General features: G+C 43.8%; 1 protein-coding gene across 1 annotated transcript; it reads left to right on the top strand.

The window, feature by feature from the left end:
• The first annotated feature begins 12,410 nt into the window (after positions 1 to 12,410).
• Positions 12,411 to 13,949, top strand: LOC120660174 (acyl transferase 15-like). The gene is made up of 2 exons (XM_039938572.1): positions 12,411 to 12,609; positions 12,727 to 13,949. Exons 1-2 carry the CDS (start codon positions 12,507 to 12,509, stop codon positions 13,797 to 13,799), a joined length of 1,176 nt encoding a protein of 391 aa, XP_039794506.1. The 5' UTR covers positions 12,411 to 12,506; the 3' UTR covers positions 13,800 to 13,949.
• The last annotated feature ends 859 nt before the right edge of the window (positions 13,950 to 14,808 follow it).

Here is a 14,808-nt window from a genome sequence, read left to right as displayed (position 1 = left end):
CCAAGGCCAGCCCGCGGACAACGACACCCAGGTGAATTCATCATGATCCGCTGCTGCTATCAACCATCTACGATATTAGCGGATCGGCCACCAGACTGTTGAGGGCACAGCCCTCGGCAGAGGGCGCGCTAGGAGGCCGTCACAGGGGTGCGCTGGAGACGAGCTGTGGGGAACGACCGGCAGCGCGTGAAGAACAGAGGCGCGAGGGGCGGTGGAAAAGTTAGGGTTTGTGGCCGAGGATCTAGACCTAAACTCGTGATACCATGTAGAATAATAAAATTGGTGTATGGATGGATTGTATTGCATTGAGGCCTAGGCTGGTATATATTGAGGTACATGACTTGGAGGGCAAGCCTCTCCTATGGTATGGTAGAGTCCGGATACAATCCTAACCTATCTATTATAGAGATATCCCAAATATACTCTAATAGAAGGTCCCTTTCTCAACACAGCAGCAAATGAAAGCTCGACAGGTGTTGCAGAAACAAAGACAAACGAAGGTTGCCGAACAATGAACGCGTGAAAATGACCCCACCTCCACACACACTCCTCTTATATAGGGGGTAAAAGCCAAAGTAACGGCTGGCGGTTAAAACGAGAAGAAGCCCAAGCGACAACCAATCAACCAAAGCCACATAAGGAAACAAAACATGTAAGCTTCACTATACGTGCCAAACTCCGACATTCGGGGTGATGTTTTTTTGAGGTTGACAGCAATCATTTTCTAAGGGTTTGGCCCATCAGAGTCGGCCGTAACACCCCAGGCCACTAGTTCCCTGAGATGCCACTAAACTTTCCAACCAGACTGAATCTAGCAAGAGAATTCAGCAGCAACAACTTAAAACTAATGCAACGTGTAAGCAGACAAAAGATAATTACAAACAACATGTAAATCATAACATGATAACATAAGACATCCCACTGGAGAGCGGCAATACAAAAACATTTAAGCTTAAACAACTCCAATAAACTTTGACAAAAGATAAAAAGACTCTATAGAAGTAGACAATTCTTTCTTACAACACAAAAAGGGTCAAGTGGAAACATGATGAGTGAAAAGTGCTGCTACTTCCCATCCCCGCACGAAAAGCTTGAAAACCTAGAAAGAGTAAAGCAAGGGTGAGATTTTGAAATCTTAGCAACCAATTTATTTTTAAAAGTTATTGAGATCACAAGTAGGTTTAGCATCAACAAAAATATTTAAGTACTCCAACCTTCAAAACAATAATAACATAATGTTTTGATAACTTCCATGAATGCAAAACAACAGAAATGCCATGAATTTTTTCACATCGCACTCCTCCTCCGGCGACGCATGATGTGTACCAGTATTATCGCAACCATAGGATCGTGACCTGCTTCAAATGTATATAAATGCAAATGCACATGATATGATGCATTGATAAATATATATTATCAACTCTTTACTTCATCATCATTTCCATGTGAGAAGAAACAACATAAGACAATTATTTAACAAGATTAAATATAAATAAATCCACCATGTTCAGATCAGTCATATCTTTGAATTTAAAGTGGAGGTGAAGAAAATAACAAGACAAGAACAGTACCAAACCACCACTATAATTACTTGAAGGGAAACTTCCACTATTCACAAACAGATTGCCCTCAGCTTGATTATAAGAATAATATCGTTCGGTTTCCTTGGATACCCCACAAAGAAACACTTGTCAGATTTTGGAGTGAGTTTATCTGACATCAAACATTTGACATAAGCCTCACATCCCCAAACTTTGAGGAAAGACAATCCGGGATGTTTCCCAATTCACATCTCATATGGTTTCTTTTCGCAAACTTTGTTGGAACCCGGTTTAGTGTGAACGCAGCAGTTTCTAGAGCATAACCCTAAAAGGATAATGGAAGATCAACCTAGCTCATCATCGACCTAACCATGTCCAACAAGGTTCGGTTCCATCGTTCAGACACCCCATTCATTGAGGTGTTCTAGGTGGAATCAGTTGTGGAACAATTCTGCACTGCTTTAAATGATTACCAAATTCATGGCTCAAATATTCACCTCCACGATCAGATCGCAAAAATTTATTTTTCTTGCCTAATTGATTCTGTACTTCATTCTGAAATTCTTTTTTGTACATCATTATGAAATTCTTTGAAATTTTCAAACGATTCAGACTTGTTTCTCATTAAGTAGATATCTCTATATCTACTAAGGTCATCGGTAAAAGTAATGAAGTACTGAAAACCACCTCTGGCTGTTTAGCTCATTGGTCCACATACATCAGTATGTACAAGTCCAAACAAGTCACTCGCCCTCTCACTTTGACCACTGAAAGGTGCATTAGTCATCTTCCCAAGTAAACAAGACTCACACCTATCAAATGATTCAAAATCAAATGAGCTCAACAAACCATCTTTATGGAGTTGTTCTATGCGCTTCTCATTTATATGACCTAAGCAACAATGTCAAATAAATGTGGTATTCAAATCTTTCGGTCAAAGCCTCTTAGTATTAATGTTATAGACAAATTTATCCTTAAGATCAAGAACGTCCAATCCATTCACCAGTGGGCAATGAGCATAGAAAATATTATTGTAATAAATCGAACAACGTTTGTTCACTATTACAAACTTATAACCATCAACTTCTTCCAAACATGAAGATGAAATAATGTTTTTGCTCAAAGCAGGAATGCAATAACAATTATTCAATTCCAAAACTAATCTCGAGGATAATGAGAAGTGACAAGTGTCATCTGCCAAGACAGTAACCTTTGCGCCATTGCCGACATGAACATCCAACTCGCCTTTTGCAAACTGTCTAGCATCACTCAGACCCTGCAACGATTTGCAAGTGTGAATCATCGATCGTTATCAAATACCCAATCATTACTATAGAAGATAAAGTAATATTAATTTCTATAGCATTTATACCTGAAGTGAAAGTCTCACTTCCCTTCTTCTCCTCCTCCTCCTCCTCCTCCTCCTCCTCCTTCTTCTTCTTCTTCTTCTTCTTCTTCTTCTTCTCCTCCTCCTCCTCCTCCTTCTTCTTCTGCTTCTTCGTCTTCTTCTTCTTCTTCTTCTTCTTCAAATCCTCCAAATACTTCTTGCTGTTTCTAGACCAATGTCCCTTTGCAGTGGAAACATTCATCATTGGGAGAAGGGCCAGATTTGGCCTTAGGCTTAGAGCTCTGGGCTCAGAGGAAACCTTTTCCTTGGTCTTTGGGAGACGTCCAACGCTTCCTCTTTTTATTCTCTTTTTGCACCACCAACACATGATTAGCACTTTTCTTAATGCTTTCCTCAGCTATTTTAAGCATGCCATGCAATTGAAACAATGATTTCTCCATACCATTCATTTGAAAATTCATGATGAAAGGCTCGCAGCTCAGCGGGAGCGACTAGAGAATGACGTCAATAGTAAGATCATCATGGAGTTCAGAACCATGTCTGTCCAAAGTCTTAATATAACCAATCATTTTGATCACATGAGAACTAACCAGGCAATCTTCTGCTAGCTTGCATGAGAACAAGGATTTTGAGATGTTGTACCTCTCAACCCTAGCTTGGTTCTCAAACATTCCATGCAACCCTGCAATCTTGTTGTAAGCATCTGTATGCTCATACTGCTTCTGCAGATCAGGGGACATGGTGGCAAGCATAAGACAGTTCACGTTGATGGCATCATTGCAGTGCTTCTTATAAGCAGCGCGAGCAGAATCAGTGGCATCATCAGGGAGGTCATCAGGGTATGGCTGCTCAAGAACATACTCCTTTTTCTCTTGCCTGAGAACAATTCTCAGGTTGTGGTACCAAGCAATAAAGTTTGTCCCATTCAACTTTTCTTTGTCATTAACAGATCACAAACTAAAAGCGGAATTGTTACTAGCAGACATGATCTACAAAAAGAAAGCAAGGTTTCAACACTAGGCTTATGTAGAATCTTCTATTAACAAATTTAATAGAAGATGCTCCACTATATCGGTATCATCTTCCCTCTAACGAAACATAGGGGAGGGGTACAAGATCCATATTCACTAAAGTTCTAGTGAGCTTTGGCATCACTACTAGAAAAATAGTGATATAGGTAAGCAACACCTTGCTAATCACATCAACATGTGACTCTTGTTTGTTGGGTGGCATTCAATGCCCCGGTTCCCAACTCCATGCTCTAAAGCCCAAAACTATTTTGATGGCTTTGCTCAGTAAACCAATACTATGCATGTGAATGTCCAACATTCATCCTATTTCCAATGATAGTTGATGGAACTTTACTTTGGTAAACCTACCATGCAACGATCAATGCTTTAATAGGTGTAACTATTTTGAATTCTTTTTTAGTATATGAAGCAAAAAGAAAGAAAAAATGGATAAGGATTGTATTCTTTAATTATTTCTCTATTTTTTATTACTTAATTTACAAATTTAAAAAAAATTATTCTATTGGATTCCTTGGAGAATTTGAAGAATTACTTTGGATAGGGCATTGATAGATCTCAACTATTCTGAGGGAAGCTACTCTATCATGAACTTACATCCACCACAGGTATAACACGAAAGAGTAGTATGACAAGAAATTAAACATCACATGCATATAATCAAATTATATTTGTGAATAGTATATGGCCTTTGGAATGATAGTGGTCTCCATCGCCATGGTTCCACCATGATCTCCATCGCCATGCCTCCTGTCTTGTGGTTATCAGGGTCGCCACCATGCTTGAGGCCTCCATGAACGGTTACTAGGATAATACATCTAAGAGTTAGTAAATGAATTACATGAGGAAACAAGCATCACAAGATGACACACAGGTTGTTATACATAAGGTGATAACCTCAACCTGGTTGTTTAATCTACGACACGCAAGCCGTACAATTATTACAAACAGATCCTCTCATGATATTGAGGCCATACCATTCACATCATACCCTGCAAAAACAAATTAGGCGTAGAACATATTCTACCGAAAGAGTGTGAAGAGGCCGCTATCAACAGATTGCAAGGGCAGCGCCTTGAAAACCTCACAGAATTACATAGATCGCATCTAATCTTTATGAAAATCTCATCGGACTGATCCAATCAATCCAAATCTGAGTCATTCCAAATTCCTATTTTCACTAGACCAGTCTCATCGATCTCGTGATGGTGTACTCGAGAGACCGTAACACATGACCTCAATCTCTTGGCTCAATCTACTGACTGTGCGCTTAGCTCCGATGGTGATTCCAGCCGGTAGGAGCAAGTCGCGTGCACATCAAAGAAGGAGCACGAACTAATCTTTTTGGTCACATGATACAATCAACTCACACCTATCCAACCCCTTATGACCACTTGATTGAGTCAAACTATGCAAAGTAATAGATCCAATCTACTACAACAACATATCATATAATCCAGACCAAGAACTAGCAAGACGGCTCTGGTACCACTGAAGGGAAACGGGTAGGCTACGCTAGCTGTAACGATTACCAACTACCGCGTTTGTTGGCGGTCGATATCGATGATATTTGCCGCCAACGCTCCGCCTAATTTCATGAAAGATAGATCATAACCATGCCATTATCATTATTAATAATGAGTTCCACAAGTTTTGATGTTTATTTGACTTCAGGAACAACATATTCAAAGTTGACCCAAAACGGACATTGTTTGGACCGGAAGGCCTGAATCCGGCCGACTGGCATACTTTCTGTGGAATCTTGGCATGAGATTTTACCAAAGTCATCCAGAGGGAGAATTCAAGCCATTCCAATGGGTAGGACCTCAAAATATACAAGTTGGACCCGGAAAGCTTGAACCCATATCCAAAGTGAAGGCATCCTGGGCCATGATCAAACACAAGAAGTCCACCCCATCAAGGAGTGATCTATGGCCAGAGAGGATCGTGTCGGTGCAACGGAGGATCGAAAGGCCTCCAGAGGCAGGCCGGCAGTGGTAGGCGGCAAGTAGTGACAGCCTTGTCCGTCTTTTGTAGTCCACCACGTTCAGGTGCTTTCATAGCAGTAGTTGCCGAAGGACGTTGGACTCCCTTCTCATCCCTTTTTGAGTCCTTCTCTTAGGCCCCCGAAGTAGATCAAGTCATTAGTCTATCAAGTTAGCTTATTAATTAAGATTCTATCTGAAGATAAGCCCTCTACCCTTGTACCTTAGCTCCTTGGCGGGTCCGGCTGAATCGCTCCAGACCACTAGTCGAAGCTTATCGTTCCTTAGATTCGATATCCCAGGTATACTCCCTGGTGAAAGCTACAATCGGTCTCTGTGTGCTTACGGAGTAATTCGTTAGACTAAGGAGTGACAACAGCGTTCTCCAAAGAAACTTGCGAGTAGGAGGTCATAGATCGTTACCACTAGATGCGCAGTGCAGCGGAAGATACGTTGGAGTAGACTCGATCCAACGTAGTCATGCGTCGAGGTAGAGGAAGTAGTCGATCATGTCACGAACATATCGTCTCCTTCTTGCTGATCAGGACCACGATGTAGCAGCGCCCCCACGGAGTCCACACATACGGAAGAGGGAACGTCGTGCGCCGATGTCCTAGCACCGCGCGCAAGGCTAGAAGAGAGCAGCGGCCAGCAGGAGGGAGGGCGGCTAGGGTTTGGGGCGTGGCTTAATGGTGGCCCCCCTAGCCCCCTCCCACCTATATATAGAGTCTGCTAATGGGCCTCAACCATGTAGGCCCATTAGTAACCCTAATCTCTCATGGATCCATATCCTTATGGGCCTTTTTATCCGCATTGGTATGATTGCCTCTTGGGCATATCATCAACATTACTTGCCTCCGATCAAAGGTGACAACCACTTCAAGTGCGATCCAAAGCACTACCACATGTTTTGATAATAATACCTCAATTCACCAACTCAAAGAAACATACTAGGCTTGAAACCCTCAAACCAAAAGGAAAGGATAAAACATGTTAACTCACATTCGTTAGAAAAAAGCAGCAAGGATTCTTTCTTTTGTATCTTTTAACATAATAACAGAAACCAGAGCAAAGGAATACAATTTATAGATGTACAAAAAGAGGCCTAAAACTTCACTTCAAAACTCATATGTAAATTATAACATTAAGGTAGCCTAAACCTTAATTGAAGATCATTGACATTTTTTTGATAGCGAAACAGGAAGTGCCAACAAATAATTTCAAATCTACAGTTCTACGGATGGTAAAAATATGAAACATGTACCTCAGGAAAGCTTGTAACATATATTAAAGTACTATTTTAATTTGGGTAACCATCCTCAGCAGAAAGGATGTCTAATACCCGGAAGAACTGAATACTGTCAGGACAACAATGCCTTTACCAGCAACCATTTGTGATTTTTCATATCTCCAAACTACTGCTCCAAAAATTATCAACTACCGCTCTGGAGAAATATGAAGGACTTATCTACAACTTTCCCAACTACCACCAAGTGAAAATAGGCCATCAAGGTGGACTAAATCTGAATAGATCTAAAAATGTTCTAAACCTTGACAGAAAACAGCAGCCATAAGGAAAAGATCTTAACTCCTGGATTACTCGGCCTAAAATTGCAATTATTTATCCCAAAGAAAGATTATGATGTCCCCTGAATAAGAGTGAATTTTCCATGAATTTAACTGGCCTAGAAACAATGGGAAAACTCGGTACAAAGATAACTGTACACTCTGAAAAATTTGTGGGCGTCCAAAAAATGATGAATTCACAATTTCTCATGAGACCTTGCCTCTAATCGACATCTATCACTTGCTAACATGATCAAAATATGTAGAACACATGTGTTGCATAGGAGTAAGGCCTCGGGAATGGTTTTGACTGGAACAACAGCAAGGAACAACAGTAAACACGAGGATCTAGCACCTCTTCTTACTCCTCTCCACCGTCTCGTTCTGTTTTGCTAGTTCTCTTTGCTGCGCCTTTTCGATCCCTCTTCATGATTCCATTACAGCAGCAACAACCAGATCAGAGGGAGAAGAATGAACAGATGAATAAAAGCAGATGGTGGGAGGGTGATATTTTGACCTATAGTGAGACCTTTGAGGACCATCTGATCCATCTGAAAATGGTGCTTGAGCTTTTGGCCAAAGATAAGAGGTAGGTGAAACTATCTAAATGCTCTTTTGCCCAGCAGAAGCTTGCTTATTTGGGTCATAATCAGTAGTCAAGGCGTCTCTACTGATCCATCTAAAGTGAATGCTATTGTTGATTGGCCAGTTCCCACTTGTGTCAAGGAGCTGCGAAGTTTCTTGGGTTTAGCCGGCTATTACATAAAATTTGTCAAGCATTTTTCTATCACTGCAAAGCCTTTGACTACCTTGCTTCAGAAACATGCTCTGTTTGTCTGGACACAGGAACATGATGAAGCTTTCTAAGTGTTGAAGCAAAGCTTTGGTCTCTCCAGTTCTTGTCATGCCTAATTTTTCCAAGACCTTCTGTATTGAAATTGATGCTTCTAATAGTGGAGTAGGTGCTGTGTTAAATCAGGATGGGCATCCATTGGCCTTCATTAGTAAGCCACTTGGCCTAAGGACAAGAGGGTTATCCACTTATGAGAAGGAATATATGGCCATTTTTATTGCTATGGACCAGTGGAGGTCTTATGTTCAACAAGCAGAATTTATCATCTTTACTGATCAAAAGAGTTTGGTGTATTTGAATGAACAATGGATGAACACAGCTTGGCAGCAAAAAGTTTTCACAACTTATTGGTCTGCAGTACAAGATTGTATTTGCATATCCGACAATAGTGCTGCTGATGCACATGCACTATCTATCCAGGAGAACTCATGTATATACTTGGTGAGTTAATGGCTATTTCTGCTTGTACTCCACTTTGGTGCATGAGGTCGTGCAGAGTTATTACATGCTTGTATTCTGCGATTTAAGGACAAGATTTGGGTGGGCTCTAATCCAGTTCTACATAGAAAGCTCATTACTGCCTTTCACAGTTCCCCTTTGGGAGGCCATTCTGGCATACCTATTACATTACGCGGCCCGAAACAATATTTTGCTTGGAAAGCTACGAATGCAGCTGTTCATGCCTCTGCGAATGCTTGATCTATTTGTCTCCGGGCCAAACCAGATCGAATAGATGAGGTCAGCATATCACGCTCAGACGGATGGGCAGACTGATCGAGTCAACCAGTGCATGGAAACCTTTTCATGGTGTTTTGTGCATGCCTGTCCCAGGCAATGGTATTCTTGGCTGCATTTGGCCGAATTTTGGTATAACACATGCAGTCACTCAGCTCTGGGATGCTCTCCATTTGAAGTTCTTTATGGCCATGCTCCACGCCTATTTGGTTTGTCTTTTGCTGATGCTATCCTATGTCTGACATTGCTGAGTTGCTATCTGAGCGTACTCTGATGCAAGTTTTGATCAAGCAACACCTTCATCGTGCCCAACAACGCATGAAGCGGAATGCTGATAAGCATAGGTCTGAACGCAGCTTCCAGATTGGGGACATGGTCTACTTCAAACACCAACCCTATGTTCAGTCTTCTGTCGCTACCCGTGCTCATCAGAAGATTGCGTTTAAGTTCTTTGGGCCTTTGAAAATCATTGTAAGATTAGGTCTGTCACTTACAAGCTCCATCTCCCACCATCCTCAGCCATTCACCCTATCACTACCGGAAACGGGCTATTTGTCATGTGCCCGATAGTTTGCCATGTGCTTTCTATCAAACACACGACAAAGAACCTATTCTATATGCACACACGGTAAAGATAAAACACACGGTAAAACATGGCTTTGTCGTGTGCTTTCTTCGGCACACGGCAAAGCCATGCTTTGCCATGTGTTTTATTTTAGCACACGACAAAGTAATAAATTTGCCGTGTGTTTTTTTACCCATGGCAAAGTAATAAATTTTTTATTTTCTCATCTCGAACTTTCATTTAGATATTTGATGTGTGCCTTGAGCTGGCACACGGCAAATGACTAGGCTTTGCCGTGTGCCCTAGATATGGCACACGGCAAAGTGAGATTTAAATTTTGTAAACCACCATGGATAGGGTCGGCCAAAATGAAAGTTGTAGATCTCGAAAAGTTTTGAAACTTTATAGTTGACAACTTATTTATTTGAATTCGTTTAGGATCTCAAACAAATAATTTATACTCGGTTTTATAATATGTGGGGAAAGAAAATTGAGTATAAACACAAGTGAATGTGTAGTGTAGTGGTAGAGGAGGTTACACGCGAGAAAGAGGTTGCGGGTTCGAATCCCGCCGGTGCATAGCGCGCGAAAAATGCAGCGTCTTGCGACTTGGGCGGAGCGTTTGCCGAATCAAAATAAATATTTTGCTGTTTTCAAAATCAGTTTTTTTGTTTTTCTGAAAAAAATATTTGCCGAGTGTTTTTTGACACAGGGCAAAATCTTTGCCGTGTGCCCGAGAAACAACATACCCCACTTTGTTGATGTTTGTATGCCATGGGCGCTTTGTCGTGTGTTACACACCACAAAAATTTTGCTATGTGGATTTCACCTTTTGCCATGTGCCTTTGGGACATGGCAAACTATGCGATTTCCGTAGTGTATGTTTCACATCTCGCAATTGAACCAAGCTGCCCCGGAGGGCCACTAAGTTTTTGCTCAAATGCTCGACTTATCTGACACTTCAGGTTCCTGGACGGGTTTTACAACGCCGTTTGGGGACTAAGGGATCTTCTCCCATCTTTGAAGTCCGGGTCCAATGGTCTGAAATGCCACCTGCTCTTGCTATTTGGGATAATTTGGATGATTTGAAGCGTCGATTCCCATGGGTGCCTTCTTTGGGACTAGCAGGCTCGAGGGGGCAGTGTTAGAAGCAACACTAGGCCGGATCAAGATGTTGTCGCCAAAAAAAGTCGCGGTCGTTGGGCCTCGCACGGGAGTCCATGAGTGTTGGCCCAACAACCGAGTGATGGGAGATGAGTGGGCCTCAGTGGCGGAGGGTCCGCTAGGGTATGGCCAGAAAATCTATCCATCTTCCGCAAGATTTTTTCCAACTTACCTTCTAGTGTTTAAGATTCGTGCAAATAATAACAGTTCTTGGATCTATCTCAAACCCTATCCTCTTCTCTCTCCCAACCTTCTCTCCCCACCGCCCGCATCGACGCCGCCCCGTGCGGTGCCCCGCGCCCGCACCCCGCTCCGCTGCCGCCCACACCCGCCACGCCTCCACGCGCAGGAAGCGCCGCCGCCGCCGCCGCCCGCACCCGCTCCGCGTGCGCTACTTCCTGCGCCGCCGCCGCCTCCCGCGCGCTGCGCCGCAGCCGCCGCTGCTTCCTGCGCCGCCGCCGCCTCCCGCGCGCCGCTCGCGCCGCCGCCGCCGTTGCCGCTGATGAAGAAGCTCCATGATGTTCGCCGTTCAATATTCCAAATTCAACATTTCAACATTTTGTGCTTCTAGCTTCAACATTTTATCTGTACAATTTCAACATTTTGATGGTCAAATGTTGAACTAGTTTAATAACATGTTGAATTAATTCAATCAAAATGTTGAACATATTTATAGTAGATAATTAGGTCTAAATGAGTTTTAAAGATGAATGTTTTATCTATCTTTCAGAAGATACATAGGAGCACCAGGTATGGCAACAGCCATACCTCAGCTTTTGCTAGAGGTACACACAACTTTAGATTTATTTAGGGAAGATTTTACCTATTTAGACATTGGAACAAGTGGTAGACTGAACTTTTGCTTCCAGCTGCGCCATACCTCAATTTTATTCCATCCTCCGCCACTGGTGGGCCTGATGGCTTGTAACAAGTGGTGTGAGCAAGTGCCGTGATCGAGTGCTCTGCGTTGCGAATAAGTAGAGAAAGGGAGAGGAGAGAAAAATGGAGGTACGAACAGAACACTGATCAATCAATCAAGCTGCCCTCGTCGTGTTAGCCCCAAATTCCCCTTGCTTCCTTTCCTTGATTCGATCTGCTAGCTATCCCCATTCTTCTTCTCCACCTTGCTAACAGAATCTTCGTAATCAATCTCAGTTCAGTAATCTATACTTATTACTAAAGCGAGTAAGATTTCCACCTAAATTTTTATTTTGGTCCGTCTTGTATCATTGACATGTGAGGTCTTAGTCCATCTCTTATATAAGTTGGACTAGTCTTTCGTCTATCTGAATCCTAATTGCAATCTGGACAATCAATCAGAATCATAATCGCAACCCGGATAAATCAATCGGAATCCCAATCGGATCCCAGACAATCAAGGTCTGTGCACACGAAGAACGAGCACAAAGTTGATGATATTATTTTGTTGGTAATATTATATAAATTTATTATATTATCCGTAGCAATGAACATGCACTATGCTAGTTACTAATAAAGCACACTCTCTAGTTGTCCTTTATTTTTTTGGATACTCTGACATGAGGATGTGCACGATACCCCTAATAACCTATTGTTTGTTATTAGTTTTATTACCATCGAAAGGATGCCAAGATGTTTGACTCTGCAGGGCCTTTTACCCTCGCGAATATATATGCCAAGGAAGCTGGAGGACAAGATGCGCCTTGGATACATTATATATAGTAGTAGACATAGAAAAAAAAATGAGCCTAGTGGTGAGGAAGTCCTCACCGGTGGTGGTCCGGCCATCGCCGGAGGCGGGGATGACGAGCGGCGGCACCATAAAACTCTCGTCTTTCGACAAGGGTCTGTATAATATGCCATCCACAACGTTGCTCGTGTTCGAGCATCCCCTCCACAACGCTGCCGAGATCATACAGGGTGCACTGTCCCGAGCACTGGCCCACTACTACCCTATTGCAGGTCGCATCGTTGTTGCAGGAGGCGGCGGCGGCGGCGGCGGCGACGATGATTTCTACATCGAGTGCAACGACCAGGGCGTGGATTTCATAGCTGCGCGCACCGATCACGCCCTGAAGGAAGTCATCTGCTTCGACCGGTCGCCGTCGCCGGGCGCGCGGAAGCTGCTCGACCACCTCGCCGTCTACTACCCAAGCATGACCTGTGGCTCCGGTGACCCTCTGCTGCTGATGCAGGTGACAGAGTTCTCGTGCGGCGGCTTCGTCCTCGGGGTGACCTGGAACCACGGGGTCGCCGACGGCGCCGGTATGGGCCAGTTCTTGCAGGCCGTCGGCGAGCTCGCCCGCGGGTCGCCGTCGCCGTCCGTCGCCCCGGTCAGGTGGGACGGTTCACTCCCTAGTCTCCCTCCCTCTGTCCTCGAAGCGCAGCAGCATCTGCTGAGCCTCGATCCGCTGGGCGACGACCTCGCCATTCTGGACATCACGATCCCCATGGAATCAATCGACCGTGTCAGAGCTGACTTTAGCAGCAGCTTCGGCCAGCCGTGCACCACGTTCGAGGCGGCCCTCGCCGTCCTGTGGCGGTGCCGGACGCGCGCGATCAAGCCCGGCCCGGAGACCCTGACCCTGCTCGTGTTCCTCGCCGACATGCGGAAGCACGCCGGCGCCAAAGAAGGATACTACGGCAACTGCATCGTCGAGCAGCTGGTCATGGCGAAGTGCGGCGCGGTGGCGGACGGGGACTTCAAGGGCGCAGTCATGGCGATCAGGCGCGCTAAGGACCAATTGCCGGATCGGCTGAAGGACGGAGATGGCGTGGTGGGCCAGCAGAAGCTGCGCGAGATTCGCGCGTACGATACCTTGATCGTGACGTCGTGGCGGAACCTTGGCTTCGACCGCGTGGACTTCGGGAGCGGGAGGCCGGCGAGGGTGACGGCCTCCGGGAAGGATCTGCCGCCGTCGCCAGGCGCGGTGGGATTCCTGCGCGATGGGAGTGGTGGGGTCAGTGTGCTGGCTGACTTGGTCAGGCAGGAGCACGCTGAAGCTTTTCTGGCAGAATTAGCCAAGTTTAAGTGAGATGATATACTAATTTCTGTCACGTCTTTTAAGGCTACAAATTTGATGCATGAAATGTTTGTTAGATATTTTCTTGTTCTTCTAACTTTTGGTACTTGTAATGTTATGAATCGAGTCGTGGAGAATAAAATGAGGGAGCTTGTAGAATTAGTTGTCAGATTCTAGGAGATTTAGAATTTTTAGATTTAGATTGGATCTAGATCCAACTGTCCAGACTAGCTTCCTCTTTTGACCTACCCTCTTTACTCCTCGAGCTTCATTTTCTTTTTCTTTTTTTCGTAACCGGCCCCTCAGATGCTGACTCGTGCTACCCGCAAAAAAAAAAAATGCCGACTCATGCGATTGCTTGCCTTCACTCTTCCAGCGCAATAGACCGGTATTATCCGGCTCCTGTAGGATTTTTTATGAAACAGGAGGAGGATCCCCTACTGGTTATATTAAATGGAAAAAAACTAAATTACAAAGGAGTCTAGCCAAGCTTTCATGGCTTGAACATGTCTAGATTTCCCTCCAATGATTACAGATGAAAAATGGGAACTGAAACTTTGTAGCACAATATTAACAGATTGTTCTTCTGGCTCAAAGACCAAAGCATTTCTAGATCTCCAAATGCTCCAGCACATCAGCACAATAATCTCCATGAAGAAAGGAACCTGTAGGATTGTCTTGAATGTTTCCAGAAGTTGAAATGGCTCAATGTTCAGGTTACTGTTTAGGCCAAGCTTGTGCCAACATTGGACAGCAAAAGAGCACTTTAAAAACAGGTGTTCAACAGCTTCTTCCATTCCTGATTGACAGATTGCACATCCAAAGTCATCCAGATACATATTTCTTCTTCTTAAGACTCCTCTTGTGCTGAGCTTATTTTGTAGAAGAAGCCAAAAGAAAATCTTGTGCTTTAATTGGCAGGACTTCGAGAATCCAGAGCCAATTGAAAACAGGATGCAAATCTCTATGGCCTTTCAAGTGCTTATATGCCTTGGAACATGAAAATGTTGGATTGAACTCT

The sequence above is a fragment of the Panicum virgatum genome, chromosome 2N (assembly GCF_016808335.1).
Source record: "Panicum virgatum strain AP13 chromosome 2N, P.virgatum_v5, whole genome shotgun sequence".
NCBI lineage: Eukaryota > Viridiplantae > Streptophyta > Magnoliopsida > Poales > Poaceae > Panicum > Panicum virgatum.
Note: the sequence above shows the minus strand (reverse complement) of the source record. Positions and strands in the feature narration are given on the sequence as shown.